The sequence below is a fragment of the Lepidothrix coronata genome, unplaced genomic scaffold, assembly GCF_001604755.1.
Source record: "Lepidothrix coronata isolate B3197 unplaced genomic scaffold, Lepidothrix_coronata-1.0 Scaffold22, whole genome shotgun sequence".
Lineage (NCBI taxonomy): Eukaryota > Metazoa > Chordata > Aves > Passeriformes > Pipridae > Lepidothrix > Lepidothrix coronata.
The window spans coordinates 1207491-1231398 of record NW_016690202.1 but is presented as its reverse complement, the minus strand read 5'-3'; the positions used below and the strand labels follow the sequence as shown (position 1 = coordinate 1231398).

The window sequence follows — 23908 nt, the reverse complement described above, 5'->3', positions numbered from 1 at the left end:
CTGCACAGAGTTCTTGAAATATTTTCTTGCCTTTGGGTATTTTACTATCTGAGATAGATGAATCGTGCCAGATGACTTCTGTTTCTAGCTCTACGTATCTAGTTAATCATCTTAACAGAGAAAGTGTGTATTGCTTTAAGGCAAGCATGAGTATGAAATTAATAGGTTTTCATTTTTGTGTTGGTAATGGTAAGATTTGTCTAACTATACAAAAATTGTTTACTGTTTAACTGGTTTACATACCTGCTGGAGTATCTGTATCTCTAACAACTACGTGATGGGTGAGCTGTTCTGGCACAATTCTGTCTCTCAGACTATTCTCAGCTGATTTCCTTTTGCAGTGTGAAGGCCTCCGGTCTCTGGATGTGTCTATGTACAGGGTTTACGTAAAAATGGCTCTACAGCCAATTTATAAGTGTTTGTAAATAGCTCATTTGCCTGGAATAGGTGTGGGGTTCATTTTATCTGCTCGTTTAGTGGTGACCTATAACCAGTAGATGGAGAGAAGTCCTGGAGTTCTGGAATTGTTTGGTTTTGGGGGTTTTTTTGTTTATTTTGATGGTGGTTGGTTGGTTGGTTGGTTGGTTGGTGGTTTTTGGTTGGTTTTGGTTGGTTTTTTTTGTTTTAAATGAAGCAGTCCTTCCACAAGATCAGAAGTGTGTAAGCTTTAGAGCCAGGTCTAGTTTGGAATGATTGGTGAAAACGGGTAGAAGAGGAAGCACAGTGGAGAAGGGGTCTCCCTGCCATGTGGGGGTTGCTGCAGCATCTAGGAGAGCAAAAGAGTGGAATGATAGTAAATGGGATATGGGAAAGAAGGGGTGGGAATTGGAGTGCTGGGGATTTGTCTTCCCAGGAAAAGATTTACCATTCTCTGCTGAAAGCAGAGAAAGATGTGGGGAAAGGTTGTGTGATTTTAGTTTCCCTGACAAGGCAGTGCCTGCCTTGGCCCAGGGTGGAAGGGGCTGGCTGGGCTGCTTTTCTGCCACATGCATCAGGCATGTGGGCAGGGAAGGTAAGGGTGCTGGGAAGCAGAGCTGTGCAAGCCATCTCAAGCATTTCGTGGCAGAGTCTTGAACAAAAGGTCACCGAGAGCAGCCAAATGGGGCAAAATGCTGAGGGGGGGGCATAGCAGAGGGGAGGGGTGCAGCCAGTGACGCCCCCACACACCCCGGCCCCTGCTGGGTCCTGCAACTGGGCACTCCATGTTTTCTTTCTCTTCAGCCTTTTGGATAATATTAACTGAATCCTTAATAAAGGTCTGCATTGCCATTGGGATCTAAAATAACACTCGGACTTCAAGAAGTTCCCCATTGGGTCTCAACAGAGTGATTAAATAACTGTGTAAGGGAAGTCGCCCATCCAGACTCGGGTGTTTGATTCCTGTGCTCCCTCCACAACATGTATGGTGGAGAATCCAGAATGCAGGAGCAGGGCAGATCTTTGGGGCATAGAGGTACTGCAGTTTCTCAAGCACCATCTGATCCCACAACAGGAAATGCCACTAGGACATACCACAACCTGGTGGCTGAAAAAGTGATCAGCACTGTGGTAGGTTGTGTTCCTTCTCAGACATTTCTAAGTGTTGGGAATGGAACAAAATATGTGAGACAGGCCCAGCTCCTGGCTCCCAGCTACTCATAATACAAATCAGCTTTGTGAAGCTGGACAAGCGGCTGTCTTACTTTTTTTTAGGATAATTATTCATTTGAATTTGGACAGATGCTTGAGCTACTCTGTTGCCAGAAGAGGCATCATCAACACTGAAGGAAATCAATAATATTAAAGTTAAAGGCTGGGTTTAAAATGGTGACTTTCTATAGCTCTTAATTCTCTTAGCCTGAAGAATGGGATGGATGAGCTATAACCCTGGGAAATGCAGAGCAGTAGGCAGAGACCTTGCTGAGCATACTGATTTCTGTAGGGGAAAAAGGGCAGCATGGTAAAGGCTGAAACTACAGGAATATTCAGAATAAAAATAAAAGCACAGCAAAATAAGTAGTTCCTTTCTCCTGGGAAAGCAATCTGGCCGCTACAAGTTTCCATGACCCCTGCATTGTTCCTGAAGTAGGAGCCCTCAGAGAATGAGATACCTTGTCAATGCAGCCCTAGGCTGACATCTTGGTCATTTTATCTACATTGTTTTCAGCTTGTGAGGTGCTATGCAGCAAACAGCAACAAATTTTGATGATAGCAGCAATGGCAAGGTCTGATGTGAAGAGGATAAAGGGAGGCTGTGGAGGATTTTAGAAAGATCATGGGCTGGCTGTGTCTCTTTGTGATAGTCGTGGTGTGCACAGATGTGCACACCTCACTCACCATGTGTCTAAACACGACTGCTCAGCAGCTGGGGAGGTGAAAACTCTTCCCTGGAATGATACATGAGGGAACATGACCCCAGCCTGACAGGCTGGATTAGAAACCTGAAATCCCATTGGACACAGCATGTGAGAAGAAGAAGGAGGCAATAAGATAAATCTGATTTGGAGCTATTTTGGCAGGAAGCACAAAACTGGTTGTCAGTGTCTCCAAGACTTATAAAAGGTTGAAGTTGATGTCCTAGCAGTGAAATAACAAACTGATAGCATATGTGCCAACAGGATTGGATGTGAAATATCTACATGGAAAAAAGACAGCACTGGCTTTTGTCCCTGGATATCAGTGGCTTCATATCTGTATTTATGGAGCTGAAACATTGCAAACATCTTTTTGCAATGGCAGACACTTCCTCTGACTAGAGAGAAGGGTCTTTTAGCTACTTCTGTGCAGCATACAAATTGTTCACAAAACTAGGACAGCATTTTGAATGTGTTGGAAGGAAATGCATGAGTTATGTGTCTTTCATTCTGGTCTTTAAAGTATAAAGCAGCATCTCATCACACTGTAGAGGAATATGAACTGTGACTGGTTTGTGACCATGAAAATGAGATAATGATGTGAATAATTCAAGCTTTTTGCATAGACAGGGCCAGGGCAACCCATTCGTATTCACTAATATCAGCTAAAGTGGGTGGGAGTGCTACTCTGTTCTGCATGAAGTTTTATTTAATAGTGCTAGGTACTGCACAAAAATAAGTTTAAAAATATGAGTGTGATTTAGATGTTGAAATATGTGGGGGAAAAAAAAGATTTGTCATCTTGTGGACTCAAATAACAGAAAGCTTTCTTAGTACTATTGCTATTCATTCCTATTTTTTTAATTTAATTTTATTTTGCTATGCCCCAGTCAACTTAATGCCAAACCATGGAAATGGCAAAGGAAAAGCTAGCAGAAAAATTAGTATAGATGTGTCTGCTGTGCCTCTTCCTCCAACCTGTAAGTTTCCTCTTATGGAACCAACCTTGATAGAGAGTACTACATCAAGGTAGAGAAAATGCTGCACATGCTGGGGTTTATATCTGTTTGAGAGCTAGGCTTGGTGGAGGAGGCATGGGGATTGGTTAACATGTGATTATTTAACATTGCACTGTCAGACTTACTTTGATTTGTAGACTTCAGTCTAACTTGTCCTGCTAGTCACTGTTTCCAGGCCAGCCCCATCACTACAATTGGCTTTAAGCCCCATTGCCAGAGTTTGATACTGTCCTCGCACCGAGGAAATCAGAGAAGAGACAATCTGAGCATGGGCCAGCCCAGGGTAGTCCCTCTTGTTACGCGCACCAGAAAGCAAATTCATGAAAGGTAAGGGCAGCACTGCTAGTAGCAGGATTACCTTTCTGTTTACATTAGCTACTGAGCAGTTTTGCTGAGTGACCTTTACAAAAAACTTACAGTTCAGAGAGTTTGCTTGATGGAGCAATTATGGTTCTCTGCAGGATTTCTTCTTCTCCTCCTTCAAAGACCTTTGCCTTCTTCCTGGTGCTCAGCACCCTCTGGAGCAAAGTCAACTGCTCTCTCAGGGTGTCTCTTTGTCTCCGTAGCCTGCAGGAATCTCTGGCACCTGTGTGGTGGTGAGTCACAGCCACATGTCAGATGGGTTCTCCTTCTCTGATCCCATGGTCAGGAGCTAGGTTTCTTCACTGTAGCTTGAGTGCTTTATCCTAGTCAACTGGCAAGTGAGCCTTCCCTCTGTTCAGTGGAAGACTGACATTTTGTGGGCATAGGTGTGAATTCTTCCGTGGGAGCGACAGACACTTCACCACTTCTGCTCTCCTGAAGGCGATGCCTTCTTGTCCAGCAGACGCTTTGTCTTTTTTTCCATCAGCTACAAATGTGATTTCCATAAATGAACTATTGTCTACTCAAGAAAATTCAGGGTTGAGTGTTTTGTTTATATTTTCTGTGCTTTTTTGAGGAGTATATCATAGAATCATAGAATCAGCTGGGTTGGAAGGGACCTCCGAGATCATCAAGTCCAGCCCTTGATCCACTACTGCTCTGGTTACTAGACCATGGTGCTAAGTGCTACATCCAGTCTCATCTTAAAAACCTCCAGGGATGGAGAATCCACCACTTCCCTGGGAAGCCCATTCCAATGTCTGATTACCCCCTCTGTAAAGAAATTCTTTCCAATATCTAACCTAAACCTCCCCTGGCACAACTTGAGACCCTACCCTCTTGTCTTGCTGGTAATTGCCTGGGAAAAGAGACCAACCCCCACCTGGCTACAACCTCCTTTCAGGGAGTTGTAGAGAGTGATGAGGTCTCCCCTGAGCCTCCTCTTCTCCAGGCTGAACAACCCCAGCTCCCTCAGCCTCTCCTCATAGGACTTGTGCTCCAGTCCCTTCGCCAGCCTTGTTGCTCTTCTCTGGACCTGCTCCAGCCCCTCAATATCCTTCCTGAACTGAGGGGCCCAGAACTGGACACAGTACTCAAGGTGTGGCCTTACCAGTGCTGAGTACAGGGGAAGATTGCTTCTGGCTGGCAACCTTTGCAATGCAAACTTGAGCACTGCATCTCACCACTTATTTACATCACAGCAAACAGTCCCTTAAACTGCTGTGTTTAAACAATGGAGCTAATCTCTATCCTTAAGTGTCTTACTAATAAAAAAGGTCAGAGTCTACCAGAGTAGATTTTAACAGCTATGCTGTATGGTAACTGAGCATATTTAAATCTATTTGGTTGGTTTAACTAAGTTCAAGAAGATGTGAAATTTTGAATTAGGCACAGATGTGGTAACCACACCAACTGCTCAGCAATAGTTTAGAGAAGTAAAATAAAACTGACTCTATCTGCTTGGGTGTTGCGCAAGTATCAGGAGGGCTGTTCAGCTTCAGGCCTCCTCTTGTGCTCAGTGCCTGGGAGACCTCCTGGCAAGAACAGCCAGGTTGAGCCCCTGTGACATATTTGCTCAGGCTGAACTAATTATCTGTTGACAAACAGGTTTTCAAGCCCCCATTGCAGAATAGCTTTTTTTGTGTGCATGCCCTATGAAAACTTAGCTTAGAGGAGGTGTAACTAATATGAAAACATGGCTGAAGATAGCCCATCTTGGACTCTGCTGTCATCAATTTATTTTTAACAACTCCAAGCTCTCTGTTGTTTCTGCTTTCCTCCCCTGCATGCAGTTGAACAGCACCTGTTGTGCAATGTTGCAGTCAGCAGGAAAGTCCCCACTGGCTCCTATTTCCACCTTTCCAACATGTTAAGTAGCCTTATACCCATTTTATATGAGTCATGCATCAAGATGGCTGGCCCAAGGTCAGGAAGCACCCATGTGAAAGAAGCAGACACCTCGGGGACACCAGCCTCTGAGCCCTGACCAAACAGCTCCAATTCCACACTGTGCAGCAGCTGCAGCAAATAAAATCCCAAAAGCTGCAGTGGAACTTATGACTTGTACCAAAATTACAATGCATGCACATTAAAGGCAGAAGAGTTTGGCGTTTGCAACTTTATTACCCTTTTCAATGTAATGTTTAAATAATGTGGTTTCCAGACACAGGTTTTTATACAAGTAATGAGACTAATATGCAGCATCAGAACCTATTAAAAAGATGGGATAAGGGCTTCATATCCTTGTCAGCATAAATAACCCACTGATCTGCACAGAGTTCTTGAAATATTTTCTTGCCTTTGGGTATTTTACTATCTGAGATAGATGAATNTCACTTCCTTGGACCTGCTGGCCACACTGTTCCTGATCCAGGCCAGGATGCCATTGGCCTTCTTGGCCACCTGGGCACACTGCTGGCTCATGTTCAGCTTCCTGTCAATCCAGACTCCCAGGTCTCTCTCTGTCTGGCTGCTCTCCAGCCACTCTGTGCCCAGCCTGTAGTGCTGCAGGGGGTTGTTGTGGCCAAAGTGCAGGCACTTGGCCTTGTTTAACCTCATCCCACTGGAATCGGCCCAACACTCCAACCTATCCAGGTCCCTCTGCAGAGCCCTCCTGTCTTCCAGCTGATCAACACTCCCCCCAGTTTAGTGTCATCTGCAAATTTACTGATGATGGACTCAATCCCCTCATCTAAATGATCAATAAAGATATTAAATAGAACTGGGCCCAACACCGATCCCTGGGGGACACCACTAGTGACTGACCGCCAACTGGATGCAGCCCCGTTCACCACCACTCTCTGGGCTCAGCCCTCCAGCCAGTTCCTAACCCAGCACAGCTTTTTCAGGAGTATGCTGTGGGAGACGGTGTCAAAGGTGTTGCTGAAGTCCAGACAGACCACATCCACAGCCTTCCCCTCATCCACCAGGCTGGTCACCTGATCATAAAAGGAGATCAGGTTGGTCAGGCAGGACCTGCCCTTCCTAAACCCGTGTTGGCTGGGTCTGATCTCTTGTCCATCCTGTAGGTGCTGTGTGATTGCACTGAGGATGATCTGCTCCATAACCTTGCCAGGCACTGAGGTCAGGCTGATGGGCCTGTAGTTTCCCGGGTCCTCCTTCCTGCCCTTTTTGTGGATCGGCGTGACATTCGCCAGCTTCCAATCATCTCTGACCTCCCCAGTGAGCCAGGACTGTTGGTAGATGATGGAGAGTGGCTTGGCGAGCTCTTCCACCAGCTCCCTCATCACCCTTGGGTGGATCCCATCTGGTCCCATAGACTTGTGGGGATCCAACTGGCTCAGTAGGTCACTAACTGTTTCCTTTTGGATTACAGGGGGGCTGTTCAGATTCTTTCTCTGAATAAGCTCCAGAGGCCAGCTGTCCCCAGGAGAACTACAGGTTCGTAACCACCCTCTGCTACCAAAAATGTCATGGTTTGAGAGCCCCAAAATCCAATTCTCTAGTCCAAGCCCCCTCCCACATCTCAACCCAGTGTGAGACGGGTTTTCCAGACACCACACGAGACTCAAAATGGGGGAAGGGATTATATATTACAATGACTGTACAAAATAAATACTACAATACATTATATACAATCTTAGCTATCTCTACCGTGACATAAAAGTATTTACAATGGATCAAATCTCTTCTCCCTTCCAAATAAAAGTCCAGGAGGGAAGAAGGAAAGATCCTTTCCACTTTCAGAGCAGCATTCTCTTCAGAGTAGCAGTCTATCTCTCTCTCTCTTCCATACAGCAGCTGTAGCTGGATCTCTGCCAGTACACACGAGGGGGTATCCAAGCCCTCTCGGCTACTCGTCTCCAAGCAAGAGTCTTATCTTCCATGGGCTACGTTCACCTGGACAAGGTTGTTTCACCCTGGTCATATCAACGAAGCTCAGGGGTCTTCATGACGGTCCGTATCTTCAGGGGAATCAAGCCCCTTTGCAGAACTCCTGTGCTCTACCTCAAACAGTGGGGAGGCCAAGGTCACCCCCTCCGCATTCCTTCTTGGAGCCTTTCAGCTCCTTTCTGCAGTTCTGTAGCACTTCAAGACTCTTTCAAGTAGGAGTTCATCATCCTCCTCTCTCTCGGAGGTCTCAGAGGGGTTTGGGGTTTTGTTTCAGTTCTTACCCCAACTTTCTCTCTCTCTCTGCAGAGCCTAATTCTCTCTCTGCTGCTGGCTCTCTTTCTCTTTCTCTCTCTCCTTCCAGGAGTTCTCTCTGTGTTGCTGCATGCCTGTTGTTGCTGCTTGGTCTTATTTCTTCTAGCTCTCTGCCACTTTCTCCGTCCACTGCTGTTCTGCTGCCGCTTTTCAGTATCTCTTGCTGTGGCTCACAGTGGAGAAACACCCCCTGGCTCAGCTACAGACACTTAGCCCAGTCTTACACTGTTCCAAGTCCCTGCAGCTCCCAACTGGGGCTGGGAGAGGGGCCTCAGCCCCCTGTGGGGCTGGGGGCCCCTTCTCCTCATGGCCTCAGAACATGGCCACCTCTCTCAACAACTACAACTACCTTTCTCTTCCGGTCTGCTTGTGATATGTTTATATTTTGCAAAAGCGTTCATTGGCTCAAAACTTCAAGGGTCACCACCCCCTGGGGATTTACCATTTTGTAACTTCAGGGGGAAAACTCTTTCCCCCCACCACACTGTCTTACTGTTGAAAACGGAGACAAAGAAGGGGTTAAATACCTCAGCCTTTTCCTCATCTTTGATAACTATATTTCCATCCATGTCCAGTAAAGAATGGAGGTTTTCCTTGCCCCTCCTTTTGCTATTGATGTATTTGTAGAAGGACTTTTTGTTATCCTTCACAGAGGTGGCGAGATTCAGTTCAAGTTGCGCCTTCGTCTCTCTAATTTTCTTTCTACATGACCTAACTATATTCTTAAATTCTTCCTGAGTAGTCAGCCCTTTTTTCCATAATCAGTAGGCTCTCTTCTTTACCCTAAGTTCTTTCAAAATCTCCCTGTTCAGCCATACTGGTCGTCTTCCCCGCTGGCTCGCCTTTCGGCAGACTGGGACAGCATGCTCCTGTGCTTTCAAAACTTGCTCCTTGAAGTATGTCCATCCCCCCTGGACCTCTTTGTTTTCAAGGGTTGTTTCCCAGGGTACCCTAAAAGTACTCCCCCTCCCCAGCCACATTATGTCTTCTAATTGCTTTTTCTCCCTGAAACATCAGAGAAAACCAGAATACAGAGAAGTAACTCAGTTTCAGGAGACTCTGAACAGTTCCTTGAAACATCAGTAAAAGAAAGATTGCAGAAGTTCAGTTCACACTTAGAAGCAACACGTCCAAAATCTTTTCAGGGAGCAAGAAGTAGAATTCTTCTAATTGCTTTTGCTAGTCTTTACACTCTTACTTTGAAGACCATTTTCCTTTCTAAAGCTTCCCTGAAAATTCTTTCTCCAGCCTTTTCTTTTAACTGAAAAATTTGATTGCAGCATATGATAGTGTATTGATTATACATCATAAAGTTTAAAGCTAGCTTTATGAAACTTTGCTATTTCATTTGGGGAGAGTTCAGGTTTTTTTAAATGTTGAATGTATTCTAAATTACTTTGTTAAATACTGAGGGTGCTTAGGGAATAAAACATATAAGACAGAATCAAACTAATGGATAGACTAGTATATATATATATATATATATATACTCCTTGTATCATGTATAATGATTCACACTTACGCAAAGCCAGTGTGGTGCTATTAAAACACTGACAGTATCTAAGTGTTTAATACAAGATTTAATTTATACTGTGAAATAAATATTTGCTGGAGACCAGCCCCAGAACCAGCTCAATCTCACACTGGCAAAACAAAGTTAGATCAAAGACTGTTTTTCCTGCTTTGTCAAAAGGATTTAAACACCTCCCCTTCATTGAACTAACCTTGCAATATGCAGTTTTACACAAATTCATCTAAAATATATTTGGCAGATGAAATAGGAGTTTTCTTATGCTTCTATTTCAAAATTTATGCTTGTGCAGTATTTTTACAACTCTGAAAAGTGTTTCTGCTGTAATGAAAAAAAATCAGGTTTTACAGCAATAATTTAATTTCTTGTGTGTTTTTACAGCTTTCTTTTTTTTCACTGTGTTCTTTTTTTATGCAGTTTAAAAGATCTTATCCAAAGTGAAGATGTGAAACCCAAGCTTCAGTACATCATGACTAACCCCTCCTTTTCTATGGTAACATGTCAAAGTGAAGACAGTGGAATAACCTGGGAAACCAGCTCGAGCAGATGTTCTACTCCCTGGACCTCAGAAACTAGTACAACTTCTGATCTTTACAGCATGGAAAGTTCACCAGTAGGTTCTCCTCCAGGAAAAGTTATCTTTGTTATGGATGAAGGTAAAATTGTTCGGAAAAGGACACGAAAATCTTCAAACAGGGTGCCGATGGCTACAAGCCGGAAGGGAGGCCAGAGCAGTAAAAAACGTGACTCATCTGGAATGCAGAGGCAAGAACCAAGAACTGTTCTAGGAGATCTGCAGGCCTCTGTGTTGAATGTTGAGCAGGTGGAAGTGCAAGACACAGATGAAGAAATGCTGGACAACAAAGAGGATCTAGAGAACATCACAGAAGAGCCGGTAAAACGTGCTCCTATAAGATCAATATTTAGGGAGAGCAGACTGAGAAAAGTTGGTCCGATCCTTGGAGGACCAGTACAAGCTAGAATCCAGCTGTTCAACTCAATTTTTGGAGGGAGTGGTCCACTCCCTGAAACATCGGAGAAAACCAGAATACGGAGAAGTAGCTCAGTTTCAGGAGACTCTGAACAGTTCCTTGAAACATCAGTAAAAGAAAGATTGCAGAAGATCAGTTCACACTTAGAAGCAACACGTCCAAAATCTTTTCAGGGAGCAAGAAGTAGAATTCTTGAAACACCATCAGAGAGAAGAAGGAAGCAAAGAGAACAACTCATAGGACACACAAATCAAAGCTTTTCTTCACCAACATCACCTCTTGAAAAACATCTTACTAAGAAAGATGAAGGTTCGTCTGAAAATATTCAACCTATTAAAATGAAAGAAGGAACTTTTCAACATGAGGAAAGAAAAGACAGACAACCTCTTCTGGAGAGTACAGATCAGATATCAGGACATTCCCTGAAGTCCTTCCCTCCTAAAGAAGCCAGGAAACAGCTAAGTCATTCACCTGTGGCCAAAACATCAGTTACAGAGCCAACAATCTCCAGGTCGTTAGAGTCTGATGAGAAACAAGTGCCCCTTCCCTCAGCTGAAAATACAGACCAATCCATGCTGACAGCATCAGGTCATCTGGAGGAACAAAAAAAGCAGGAATTTCAGCCCAATTCTGCAGATAGAAATACTCAGCATATTTTGCCTACAGTATCCATGTCAGAACATCTTGAGAGGGAAGGACAGAAGCCTTACTTATCTAGTGCTCCATCAGCTAAATCCAAATATTCCACTCTAACTGAAACAGGACAGGAAGATACTATTCCTCAGTCATCAGAAACTGCACAATCTGAGTCTGAAAATGTGCTTTTACCATATTCTGGAGGTGAAACGGAGAAGCAAGAAACTAAATGTCCCTTATCAACAACTGCACTGTCAGAATCTGAGAGTTCAGGTGTAATGCATTCTGCTGAAAGAAAAGAGGGTCAAGAGACCCCTCTCTCAAAAACTCAAAATATTCATCTGGAGAACCAAACAAAGTCTGAACAAGACTTTTTCTCATCCCATCAGGAAACAGATGAGCAGACAATTAAACTAAATCCACCAATTCCAGAAAATATAGATTCTAAATATTTTGGCATTTCATATCCTATTAATACAGGAACAGAAGAAACTCAGAAAAATTCAGCTATAGATAAAGCAGTAGATTTTGGTCAATCTGATTTTTCCATTGAAAAAACCAAACCAGCAGAAAGTGCACAAATGGAGATGGAACACCCTGATTTCTCATATTCCAGCGAAGAAATTGGGGAATCAGAGACAACACAGATGGAGACAGAGCATCTGGACTTCTCTTCTTCCAAGGGAAAAATAAAGGAATTGGAGAGTGCACAGCTGGAGATGGAGCATCCAGACTTTTCTTTTTCCAGGGAAGAAATGGAGGAACCAGCAAGTGCACAGCTGGAGGCAGAACACCCAGATTTCTTATATTCCAGGGGAGACACAGAGGAATCAGAGTGCGCAGTACTGGAAACAGAATATCCAGAATTGCTTTTTTCCACAAAAGAAGCAAAGAAATCAGGGAGTTCACAACTGGAGACAAAACATCAAGAATTTTTTTTCAAGGAAGAATCAAAAAAATCAGGGAGTGCACAGCTGGAGATGGAGCATCTAGACTCTTCTTTTTCCAGGGAAGAAATGGAGAAACCAGCAAGCACACAGCTGGAGACAGAACATCCAGATTCATCATATTTCACAGAAGAAATGGNAGACAGAACATCCAGATTCATCATATTTCACAGAAGAAATGGAGGAATCAGAGAGTGCACAGCTAGAGGGGGAACATCCAGACTCTTCTTTTTCCGGGGAAGAAATGGAGAAATTGGAGAGTGCACAGCTGGAAACAGAGCACCCAGATTTATCATATTGCACAGAAGAAATGGTGGAATCAGAGAGTGCACAGCTCAACATGGGTGATCCAGACTCTTCTTTAACTGAGGAAGTAGTGGAGCAATCAGAAAGTACACAGCTGGAAATGGAACATCAGGAATTTTTAATTTCCAGGCAAGAAACAGAAAAACAAACATCTGATCATTTTGATCTGGAACAGCCAGAATCTTATTTCCCTGAAGAAGGAGAATATGAAGAAAAAAAAGAGCTTGCTCTGCTACCTTCAGATTTACCATGTTTGATGAAGGAAGCAGAGAAAGGAAACACTACAGCACTCCAGTTGGTACATGCAGATATAATTGATTCCACCAGAAGAGCTGAGAAAGAGCAAACTGAGTATCTGGAAACAGCACTTTCAGATTTACCATATCCCATGAATAAAACAAAGCAGAAAGAATTGTTGCAAGCAGATCCAGACAATTCTCTTGATGTATATTTTAGTGACAAAGGAAAACAACCACAGCCTGTACAGCAGGATTCACGACATGGAGGTAAGCTGGATTCCAGTGACAAGGGAGTGCAAGGAGAAACTACTCAGTTTCAGCCAGAGCATCCAATTTGGTCATATCCTACTGGAAAAGAAGAGCAACATAAAACCTCACAAATGAGGGCGGAACAGCCAGAGACAACATACTCTCCTGGCAAAACAGAACAGCATCAAGTATTACAACCAAAGATGGAACAAACAGATTCCTCTTACTCCCAGGGAGAAACAGGACAGGAAGCTGTACGAAGAAACTTAGAAGGTCCAGAGCCAACACGTTTCATTAGTGAAGCAGAGCAACATGAAAATGTAGAACTAGTTTCAGAAAACAGGGATTTCTCATTTATCACTGGAAAAGTAATGCAAAAAGGAGTGGAGTCAGGCTTTCTGGAGTCACATTTGACTGACAAAGTAAAGCCCTGGGAAATGACACAAATGGAGCAGGAACAGTCTTTTCCCTCCTTTTCCACTGCTAGTACTCAACAACAAGAAACACCACCACTGAATGTGTCTAAGCAAGATGCATCATGTTCTGTTGGCAGAATGGAAAAAGAAGATACAGTACAAAGACAGCTGAAACAGCAGGAAAGAGATGAACAGAAAGCTGTGCTAATGGAAACAGAGCATTCAGATTTGTCAGAAAGCTGGTGTAAAGAGATGACACAGGTCATAGACCAAAGTAATTTGGCACAGCAAGAAATAGCTCAAGCAGGGCTAGTGCACCCATCTTTGCCATATTCTTTCAGTAAACAAATGCAAGAAGAAATGCAAACAGAGCCAGCATATCCAGAACAAACATCTTATGTAAGTATAGAAACACGGGAGGAAACAATGCAACGAAAATCTGAGCAACCATTTCTTTCCTGTTTTATTGGCAAAACAGAGCAACAAGAAATAGTACATCCAGAGCTGGAGCAAATGTTTTTGCCATCTTTCAGTGGAAAAGAAGCTCCACTGGAAATGGAAATGAGTTCAGAATATCCAGATTTGTCATATTCCTTTTATGAAACTGAACGAGAAAAAAAATTGAAAAATCCAACCTTACCAGTTCATTCAAAGCATCAAGAAGCTGAAGCAGTAGTGATGGAACATCCAGATTTTTCATGTGACAGTGGTGAGCCAAAACCAGGCAGCACTGTAGAGCAGGAGTCAGGACATCCAGAGCTCTCCTACTCCAAGGGAGAAATACAGCAACAATCAGAACATCTGTATTCACCAGGAACCCTGGGCAAAGCAGCACAAGATGCAAGTATGGAAGTAGAATCTCACTACCCAAATATCCTGTGTTCTGATGTCCAAGGAAATCAGCAAGAAACTTCACAATTGGATTCAAAATATTCAGGCAAAGAACAAGAAACTCAGAAGTTTGATTCTAAACATCAAGTATTGCCTAAAGTGGCCAAAAAAAGAGTTTCTCCAGCAACTGCACAAATAGAGTTGAAACATCCAGAAACTGCACCATGGGAAATGAAGCATCCTGATTTGTTACATTCCACTGATGAGACAAAACAGCAAGAAGCAGCACCATTGGATCAGAAACACAGAAAACTTTCTGTTGGCAGAGAAAAGCAGCAGCAAGCCACAAAGCAGCAGTTAGAACAAGAAAAGTTATCACATACTCCTGGTAAAATGCAGCATTTCAAACATGGCCAAGAGGGCTTGGAACAACGAGATTTATCATTTTCCATCAATAGGCCAGATGATGAAATGATGGCACCAGAGACAGAGCACACTGATGTGATATCTCCTCTGTACAACACGGAGGTGCAACGAAGAGTACAAAAAGAAATTGATCAAATTTACCCCTTTGGAAATGTAGAACACAAAATGGTTCAGCCAGAAGTGGAAATTTCACATTTGTCTCCTTCTGAATGTTCAACAGAAGCAAAAATGGCAGAACCAGGGCAGGGGCAGCCTGACTTGCTTTACTCTGTTTTCAAAGTAGAGGGGCTGCAAACACTACAGCCGAAATCTGAGCACCCTAGTCTACCATGTTCCATCGACAAAGTGCAGGAAATGATCCAGCCAGGGTTGGAAGAGCCAGGTGCATTGTATGATCATGACAAAATGGAGCAAATTCCACCTTCACAGCTGGAGCCGGGCCACCCAGACTTGGCATCCCTAGCTGCTGAAGTGGGACAAGAAGGGGTGGAGCACACAGCTGTGGAACGCCCTAATGAGGGACAGTTCGCCAGCAGAGCAGAGCATCTACAAGCTGCCAAAGAGAGACAGGGAACTCTGGATACATCATCTCATAGTGGAAAAGTGGAGCAAAGAGAAATGGTGAAAACAGACCCAAATCATCCTGATTTATCATATTCCTTTGCTAAAGCAAAACCTCAAGAAACTACACAACTGGCATCAGGAAAAACAGTTCTATTATCCTGGCCTGGCAAAACAGAGCAAGGACAGACTGCTCAAGAGGAGAAGCCACACTTCTTGCATTCTTACAAAAAAGCTGCACAAGGCGAGAAAGTACAGACAGAATTGAGACATCTAGAGTTATCTCATTCTGTTAGTGAGATAGAACAAGAAACTTTAAACGCAAAATCAAACCATTCAGATTTATCCGCTGGCAGATTAGAAGACCATGAAATCATACAGCCAGAGGAAGAAATAATGGATTTATCATGTTCTATTGGTGGAACACAGCAAACTCAAATGGCTGAAGAGGATTTGGAGTATCCAGATTTATTACATTCCACTGACACAGAACAGCAAGAGAAGATTCAGCCAGAGCAGGAACAAAGAGGTGATTTTTCATCATCTCTCAGCAAAGAAGAGCAATGTGAAGATGCAGGAATGCAGGCAAAACACCCTGAGTTTCAGTGCTCTATGGAGAAAAGAGAAGGACGGCCAAATTCCCAAGCAAAATCAGAATATGCAGATTTGTCCTTCTCTGTTGGCACAGCAGAACCTCATAAAACAACACAGCCAGAGTTGAAAGAACAGAGTTCATTGTATTCTTTTGTAAAAACAAAACCATCACAGGCTGGCTTACCAGAGTCTGAACATTCAGATGTCTTGGATGACATGGGCAAAGTACTGCGCACAAATTTGTCCTCGTCTATTAGTGAAGAAAAACAAAGTGCACAGCTGGAGGTCAAGCAGGAGAGGAGAAGCTATACATTACATCCAGAGGAAACAGTACAACTAAAATTGGAACAACCAGTGTTTTCAAGTCCTCATGGCACAGAAGAGGAACCAACTATATCCCCACTGGAAGGGGAATTTCCAGACTTCTATTCCTCTGATAAAACAGAAAATCAGGACACTGCACAAGCAGGGTTCATGCCTTCTGATATTTCACATTACACCAGAAAATCACAGCAGTTGCAACCAGAAGAACCAAAATCAAAACATCCAGATTGGTCATGCTCTCTTGACAAAGCAGAGACTCATGGAATGAAGCCACCAGATTCATGGTACTCCTACAGTGAGTCAGAGCAACCACAGAGTGCCCAGCTGGAGCATCCAGAGATACCATATTTCATGGGTGAAATAAAGCAGAGGGATAGGGCCCAACCTGAACTGCCATGTACTGATTTGCAGTACTCTGATGTTGAAACTCAACCAGAAGCACCTGCTGTATCATATCCCTTTGTCAGGACTGAGGAGCAAGGAACTGCACAACCAGACTTCAAACTATCAGATTTATTAAATCCTACTGACAAAGCAGAAAAGAGTGAAATGGCCCTGCTGAGAGCAGGACATTCTGAGAAGCGAGACACTGGGGCTACTTCATCTCTAACTACTCAGCTGGAAACTGAACAACAAGATTTATCATTTTCCACTGAGGAAGCAAAGAGAAAAAAAATTCAACCCTATTCATCTCTTACTGAAAAAACAGTGTCTGTACCTTTGGGTGCCTCACATGCTGTTTCTGAAACAAACCGAGAAGGAAACCTTAAGTCCTTACCTGTAACTGGAGGCCTGTCACCCAAACATTTAGATTTGTCTTACTCCTGCTGTAAAGCAGAGCATTCAGAAACTGTCCAGCCTGAGTCAGGGTCCTTTTTTCCAAGAAAAGAACCAGAGAATACAAAAAGTCTTCTACATTTGCCTGTGGCTGCAAAGTTAGAGGCTGAACATAAAATTTTACCTGAAGCAGAGAGAGAACCGACTCCACATTACTTCCACACAGCTACACAATTAGAATCTGAACAATCAAATTTATCACCTTCTACAGACAGAGTAGAAACTCTAGAAAGTCAGGATTACTTGACTGTACCTTCAAAATCGGATTCTGAACCTTCAGTTTCATTTTATTCAGGTGATGAAACATGTCAGCAAGAAATTCTACCTTATTCAAAACCAGACTCTAAATATTTGGTTCCCACATGGTCCCTTGCTGAACAAGAGAAGCAAAGTATGCAGCCACTTATTACCCAGCCTGTACAGTCAGAGTGTAAACATGTAATTCCACCACATGATGAAAAACAATTGCAAAAAATTCAGCTCAGTTTGCCTGAAACAGCAAGCTTGAAGACAGTGCAGTTAGAGAGTATGTCTCCAGTGCACACAGAAGATCAAGACAACCCAGAATCTTGTTTGCTGGACACAAAATATTTGTCACCAGAGCAGCTAAGAAGCTCCCCTAAATTCACTACTGAGCAAGATGAGCGAGAAATGCAACCTGATGTGCAGACAGTGCCAAGGTCAGTCAGAGTCTGCCACAGGTCTGCCACAGAGTCAGAAGTGACTGCTGTAGCAGACCAGCAGGCAGAGTCAGAGTCATTTGTACTTTTTCATATGTTACCTGGAAAGTCAGAACCTGTAAGGTCAGTATCAGTGGCTTTTACTGATGTCGAAGAGAAACAAAATATTCCATCATCTGTTTTTGATGTAGCAGGCATGCTTAGAAAGCAATCTAACATAGTTCCATGTGTTTATACTGAAGGAGAGCATAGACGTGAAATGCAACAACGTTTTGAAGACCAAAAGCATACAGCCTTGGAGCATCTGGAAGTTATTTCATCAGATCTTCTTTGTGAAACTGTGACACACAAAAATCAGCATTATTCTGGTGAAAAGGACAGGCTTTCTTCAGCAGAGATGCAGTCTGCTGGCTCTAGTTCCGATGAAAAGCAGAACCCAGATATGCCATCTTTTGGGCTAGCTAGCTGGCTGGTAGAAGAGGTGAAAGCTTGCTCAACTAGTCTGCTAAGGGCTGCAGATGTAGACAGGCAAGGAATTCAATTTTCTCCAAATGAAGCTTCTGATTTTGGGTCAAAACAATTCCCAGCTGAAAGCTGCACAGAACTTACAGTTGATGAGACTATAGAGAAAAAGGGACATACATTTAGAGTTTCTGAATCAGTGTCAAATGAATTTTCTCACAGGAAGTCCTCAGACACTAGTCCTGGAACACAAAGGTATGATTTACCATCTCGGGTAGGAGATAATCAAGGTCCAGATAATATTGTGGAGTATGAAACTAGTACTGTAAAACCTACAAAAATGGAAGTAAAGCAACATCTGGAGATAGGCAAAGTGTCTGAAGTGCCTGAACATTACCTGAGAGGAGAAGAGGAAGAAGTGGAACATGCAAGTGCTGTAGAAGACAGTCAGTGTGCCCTGGGGACTACTGAACAAAAAGATCTATTTAATATAATTTCAGAAGGTTATGAAATACTCAATATTCATGCTCCTACACATGTTTCTTCTGTTGATCAAGAAGAAAGTAAACAGATGCCAGATAAATTAGAATACTTGGAAACAAATCCTTTGTTTAAAAGAAAATTAGCTGATGATGGCCACAGAGCCCTAGCTTCTGGAAGAACCACAGAAATTTCAGAAGGCTCAGTGTGTGGAAAGACTGCAAGCGATGAAATACCAGAATTGGTAAAAAAAGATAATGTTGAGGAAACTGGGGAAACACAACAAGAAAATCCCTTTTTGCCAGAGAACAATAATTATGCAGTGCTGGATCCTAGTAACGGTACTGCTGATATGGATTATTTTGAAAAATATACATTGATTGATGACAAATCCCCAATTAAGCCACATTTTGAAAGACCAATTTCATTGTCTCCTGTGACAGAAGATCCCAATGAACCTGTCGAAGAAGGCAAATCTTTTAAAGAAAGCACTGAGGCAGATACTTTGGAAGAGTTTTCCTTACTTGAGGATTTGGATGAAGTCTTTTATGGTACCATGAAAGAAGAAAGCAAAATGCAGTCCTATGCAGATGCGTCAAAACCTTTACCTCTGCAGAAATCAATTGATTCGAGCAGTAAAAGCATTACAAACGTAGAAGATGAACGGAAGTCACCAGGGACCCCACTCTTTGACTCAGAAGAAGGAGTGCTAGAACGATCTCTCTTGTTCCCTACCACTGTTGCTGCAATTAATCCAGAGCTTCTAGAGGAGCCACCTGCTCTATCATTTTTATACAAGGACCTCTATGCAGAAGCAGTAGGAGAAAAGACAAAGGATGAGGCTCCCTCTGATGAGGAAAGTGGTAATTCTAATGCATCTTTCCCTAGTAGGAATTCAGACACAGATGATGGAACTGGAATATATTTTGAAAAATATATTCTTAAAGATGAAATTCCAAATAAGGCCATAGGGCCTCAAAAAGATCAGACACCAGAGGATGAGTCCTTCAGTGGAGGAATTTTGGGTTGGAATTCAGAGAACAAGCAGCAGGAGGGATCTGGTTATGTTCAATGTGTCAAAACTGAGGTTCTGCCAGAAACGGGTGTTATGGAGAGAGACAAAATCCAGGTTGACAGTGACATTCAGGTAACAATTTGTAAACCAATGCATGCCATTCCTTTTGGAAGCAGAACAATCCTTTCAGGTGCAAGAACTGATACCACAGAACAAAGAGAAGAAGAAAATGCACCTGTAGAAACAACTGAGGAGTTGCCAGAGCATTCAAGTCAGCAAGCGTATAGTCAGCTAGTGGATTATCAGGGAGCTGCATATCAAGAAGCTGGAAATAAGCAGGAAGAACAGCACAATATAGCAGCAGTTGCTCAAATGGAAAAATACATTCCATTTGTTGAAGACAGTGTAGATGATCAGTATACTCAGGAACATCTTTCCTGTGTCCCTACCATTCAGCAAATAGAGAATCCAGACTTCCAAAGAGAGGAGCAGCACCCTGATATTTATGAAGATCTCGCTGAATCAATGGACTATGATGTGATTACACAAGAAGAACTTTTACAAGATGAAATATCATCCCAATTTACACATGAGGAGCTATTATTTGAAGACAGGGACTCTTTTGAGCATGCTGTTGGTAGTTATGAATTTGTTAATGAGCCAGAACAAAGAACACTTGTTGAGCTTGAAGATTCAGGTTTTGTGGTGATGTACCCTGAAAAATCTGCAACAAACATTCCTCAAGTTGAGAGCCCCCAAAGAGAAATGAAGAAAGCACAAGTAGACACATATTGTTACCACTGCAAATGCCCAATATCTGCTATTGACAAGCTTTTCGGAGAGCACACAGACCATGAAGTCACAACACTAGATGATGCTTCAACCAAGGTGAAGGTAAGAATTAATTTGGGTAAGAAAAAGAGCTAAGGAGGTTAATTTCTCCAGTCCTCTTGTGTAGACAAGGGAAGAGGCTTTAAAGAGCAGTCTAGAAGCTAAGTTGCAGTATTTATGAAATAAAAACTATTCCTGGAGATCTATTCCTATGAGAGATCTTGAAGGGAGACTATCTTATTAAGGTATTTTCTAGAGTCCTAGGCTTGCTAAGCTGGTATTCTTATTTGTTCAGAAGTTTAAATAGCCTTGTTTATATGCAGCTGTTAAGAGAATTTCCAACTTTCAGCCTGTGTAAGTTTGTTCTGGTTTGGATATGTGAGGGAAGAAATGAGAAAAATATTTTTTCTGTTAAAAGAAAACTCAACTAACAGCAGCTCACTTCACTTTTAAAGGTACAGAAACCTCCATATGTGGACACCACTGTCATCATAAAGTATTCCCTGTCCTGCTTACACGTGTTGATTGCTTGGAGATGTTATACAAAGTACACAGTTTACACTACACAGTTTTGTCGAAATGCAACTTATTTTCTGTTCAATTCATCTTCAAGATGGCCCTAAACGGGAAAAGGACTTTTTACAAGGGCACATAGAGACCGGACAAGGGGTAATGGCTTTGAACTGAAAAAAGCAGGTTTAGATTAGACATTAGGAAGAAATTCTTCACTGTGAGAGTGGTGAGACCCAGAAACAGATAGTCCCAGGAAGCTGTGGTTGCCCAATCCCTAGAAGTGTTCAGGGTCAGGTTAGATGGGGCTTTGAGCAACTTGATCTAGTGGAAAGTGTCCCTGCCCATGGCAGGGGGGTTAAAGCTAAGTGGTCTTTAAGGTCCCTTCCAACCCAAACCATTCATTGACCTCTGGCCAATATTTTAGCTGTAGCACAGGTAAGAGTTTATCAGGTCCTACTTCTTTGCATTATCTCTAACCTGTACCACTCCAAAAGACAGATAAAATGCCCTCCATTTCAGTAGCCTCGTCCTTTGCTATCAATACTAGTGAAAATGCTTTCAGTTTTGTGGAATTTGCAGTTCTGTTTGTGAAAACAGCATACACATGACATCTCACTTCTCCCATATCAAACCTGTTCATGTACAAGTATACAGATGTTCCAGCTATTTACTCTCACTTCTCTGAGGGGTGAGGTCTCTTTCTTGGCACATTCTCATCTGACAGAAATACAGATTTTGTGTCATTTCACTGAAATTCCAGAAGGGCTTATATTGATGGTATTTATGTTATCTTTATGTCAAGTCATATGCATAAAAGAGAAATCAAAAGTAGGAGGAGTCCATGTGATAGTTTGAAATATCAAGGTTTACAAACTATCTCCATGGTATGCAGATGTATGATATCTGAACTACTTTTTGTGTATGGCCATTCATGCTTGACTTAGCAGTGATAGTTAGCCACTAGTAAGTAGTAAAGTCACAGACCCCAGCCATCCCTCAAATGTACCTGCATTACAACAAGTCAAGTTGCAAGCTGCAAATAAACATCCCATGATATCACTCCCTGGCTGTGGAGCATGGATATGAAGCCAATATTAAATCTGCCCATAGCACAGGCTTAGCTTCACATGATTTCTAACCCTCAGGGCTTAGGTTACTCAGAGACTGCATTTGGATGTTTCTTGTTACTTTTGTATAATTACTGAGAAAACATTAAGATAGCAAAATGCTTGTAGCCTGAATTTTTTGTTGCATGAAAACTGTAAGATCATAGCCTCACAGTAAATGAAATGAGCTATGGATGGCATCTGTCAGATTTTATAGGTTATCTTGACAAACAGAAATTTGTCTCCAAATCTTGGTGATTAGCCCTAAATATTTATGAAGTGAGCTTTTAATTTTACTGTCCAATGTGACATTTACAACTAATGAAAACTCACGTTTGTTTTCTACAGATCTAACCATAACATTTTGCCATAATAAGAAGCTGTTACAAAAGAAGCTAACATTTCTTTTAGATTTATGCCATCTAATTAAAACTAAGCATTTTTACAAATTATGAATTGCACCTGAACAGATGGACAGCTTGCTTTCATAAAAGGTCAAGAAGGACTACGAAAAAGTTCTGAGTTGTCTCTGATGCCTGTTGTCCCTTGGACTGTGTTTGTTTCCACGTCTAATTCAACCAGTGATTTTGATGTATTCTTGTTCGTAGGAAATATCTTTAAAATTCTAATTAAAAAAAAAAAAAAAACCACAACATGATACTGCATAATTTATCACCCTCATAATTACTCTTGTTATATTCCTTTTAATGGGCTTCTTCCTCTGATCTCTCCAGGACCCTCATGAGAGTCTAAGTACTCTCACTCTCAGCAAAGCTGCATTGAAATTCATTATGTTCAAAAACTGGTATAGATACTCAGCATCTTGTTGAACTGAATTCCCTTTTTTTGTTTGGAAACAGTTTCTATGACTGTTCCAGTTGCTTTTTCTGTGCTTGCAGCCAGAGTGATACTTGAACTTATTTATCTATTGTTCCAAGGGTGGCTCATGGCTAAAGGAAAATATTCACCTAAAATAAGTTCTGTGTAAAAGCTTTGTAAAATAACCTGCCTAAGTTTCGATTTTAAATTTCAGAGTCATTTAAGTGAATTGCTGATAGCACTGGAAGAAAAGTCAATAAAGATCGAGGAGTTTGTGAGTGATATTGAATTGCGATTTAACTCAGTCGAGGTAAGTCCAGTGTTTTATCACACTTTCTCTCCCTCTACTTCTAAGATATGTTTGCCTTATTTTATAGCATCATTGCTTTCACCAAAACGGGCTGTTTCTCCAGTCCTCAAATTGATTTCTCCCACTGGAAGGTGTTAACGTTAGAGGAAGAAAAAGACTGCTTTTTTGCACATCATTGCAAAGTGAAATATGTAACTGTCAAGCACTGAAAGAAAAAGTTCCCTTAATTTTGTTTAAGCCTATAAAAAGCTCATACTGTGTCTTTATTTAGAATCCTGTGTGAAGCATATAAATTAGTTGCCCAGTGTCTTAAGTTCTGATTACCCAAGTCCTTAAGCCTTTAGAACTGTATTAATTTCAGTTGTAAGTATGAATTTTTAGCTATTTTGTAGTCAGATTTCCTGTCTCAGTGCTTAAATATGAAAGTTTAGTTTTAAACACTAACAGTAAAAAAACACCTCTCATTGTTTTAAATGTATTTCTCTAGTGATATTTCTCACAGAGGAGTTTGACTGCAAAAAGAAAATTATCTTATTTTCAGTATGCCAGAATGAATCTGTAGATGGGTAATTGAGAATTTCTGTGTATTCATTAAATGTTATGATTTTATTCTGCAGATCGATTAACATCTGTTTTTATTTTGCAGGAAAATTGTAAGAAAAATGCAGACTTATTGGAAAAGCAGAATGAAGAGATGCTTAAGAAAGTGGTAGCACAATATGATGAGAAATCAGAGAACTTTGAGGAAGTGAAGAAGATGAAAATGGAGTACCTGTATGAGCAGATGGTTAATTTCCAGCAAACTGTTGATTCAGCAAAGGAGACTTTGGAGACAACAGTTAAAGAAGTGGATGAAGTGGAAGGATTTGTTTTCCTAAACGTAAGTAAAAATGGCTTTCATGCTGCAGTTTTTATAATGTT

At 41.9% G+C, this 23908-nt stretch overlaps 1 protein-coding gene across 1 annotated transcript in view; it reads left to right on the top strand.

Annotated features, from left to right (window-relative positions):
* Window positions 1-23908, top strand: part of CMYA5 (cardiomyopathy associated 5) — a 51368-nt gene that overhangs the window by 3458 nt on the left and 24002 nt on the right. Inside the window, exons 2-5 of the mRNA XM_017808139.1 lie at window positions 9831-12094; window positions 12138-20302; window positions 22892-22987; window positions 23634-23867. Of these exons, the coding sequence (XP_017663628.1) occupies window positions 9831-12094; window positions 12138-20302; window positions 22892-22987; window positions 23634-23867 (10759 nt within the window). The remainder of the gene's footprint in view (window positions 1-9830; window positions 12095-12137; window positions 20303-22891; window positions 22988-23633; window positions 23868-23908) is intronic.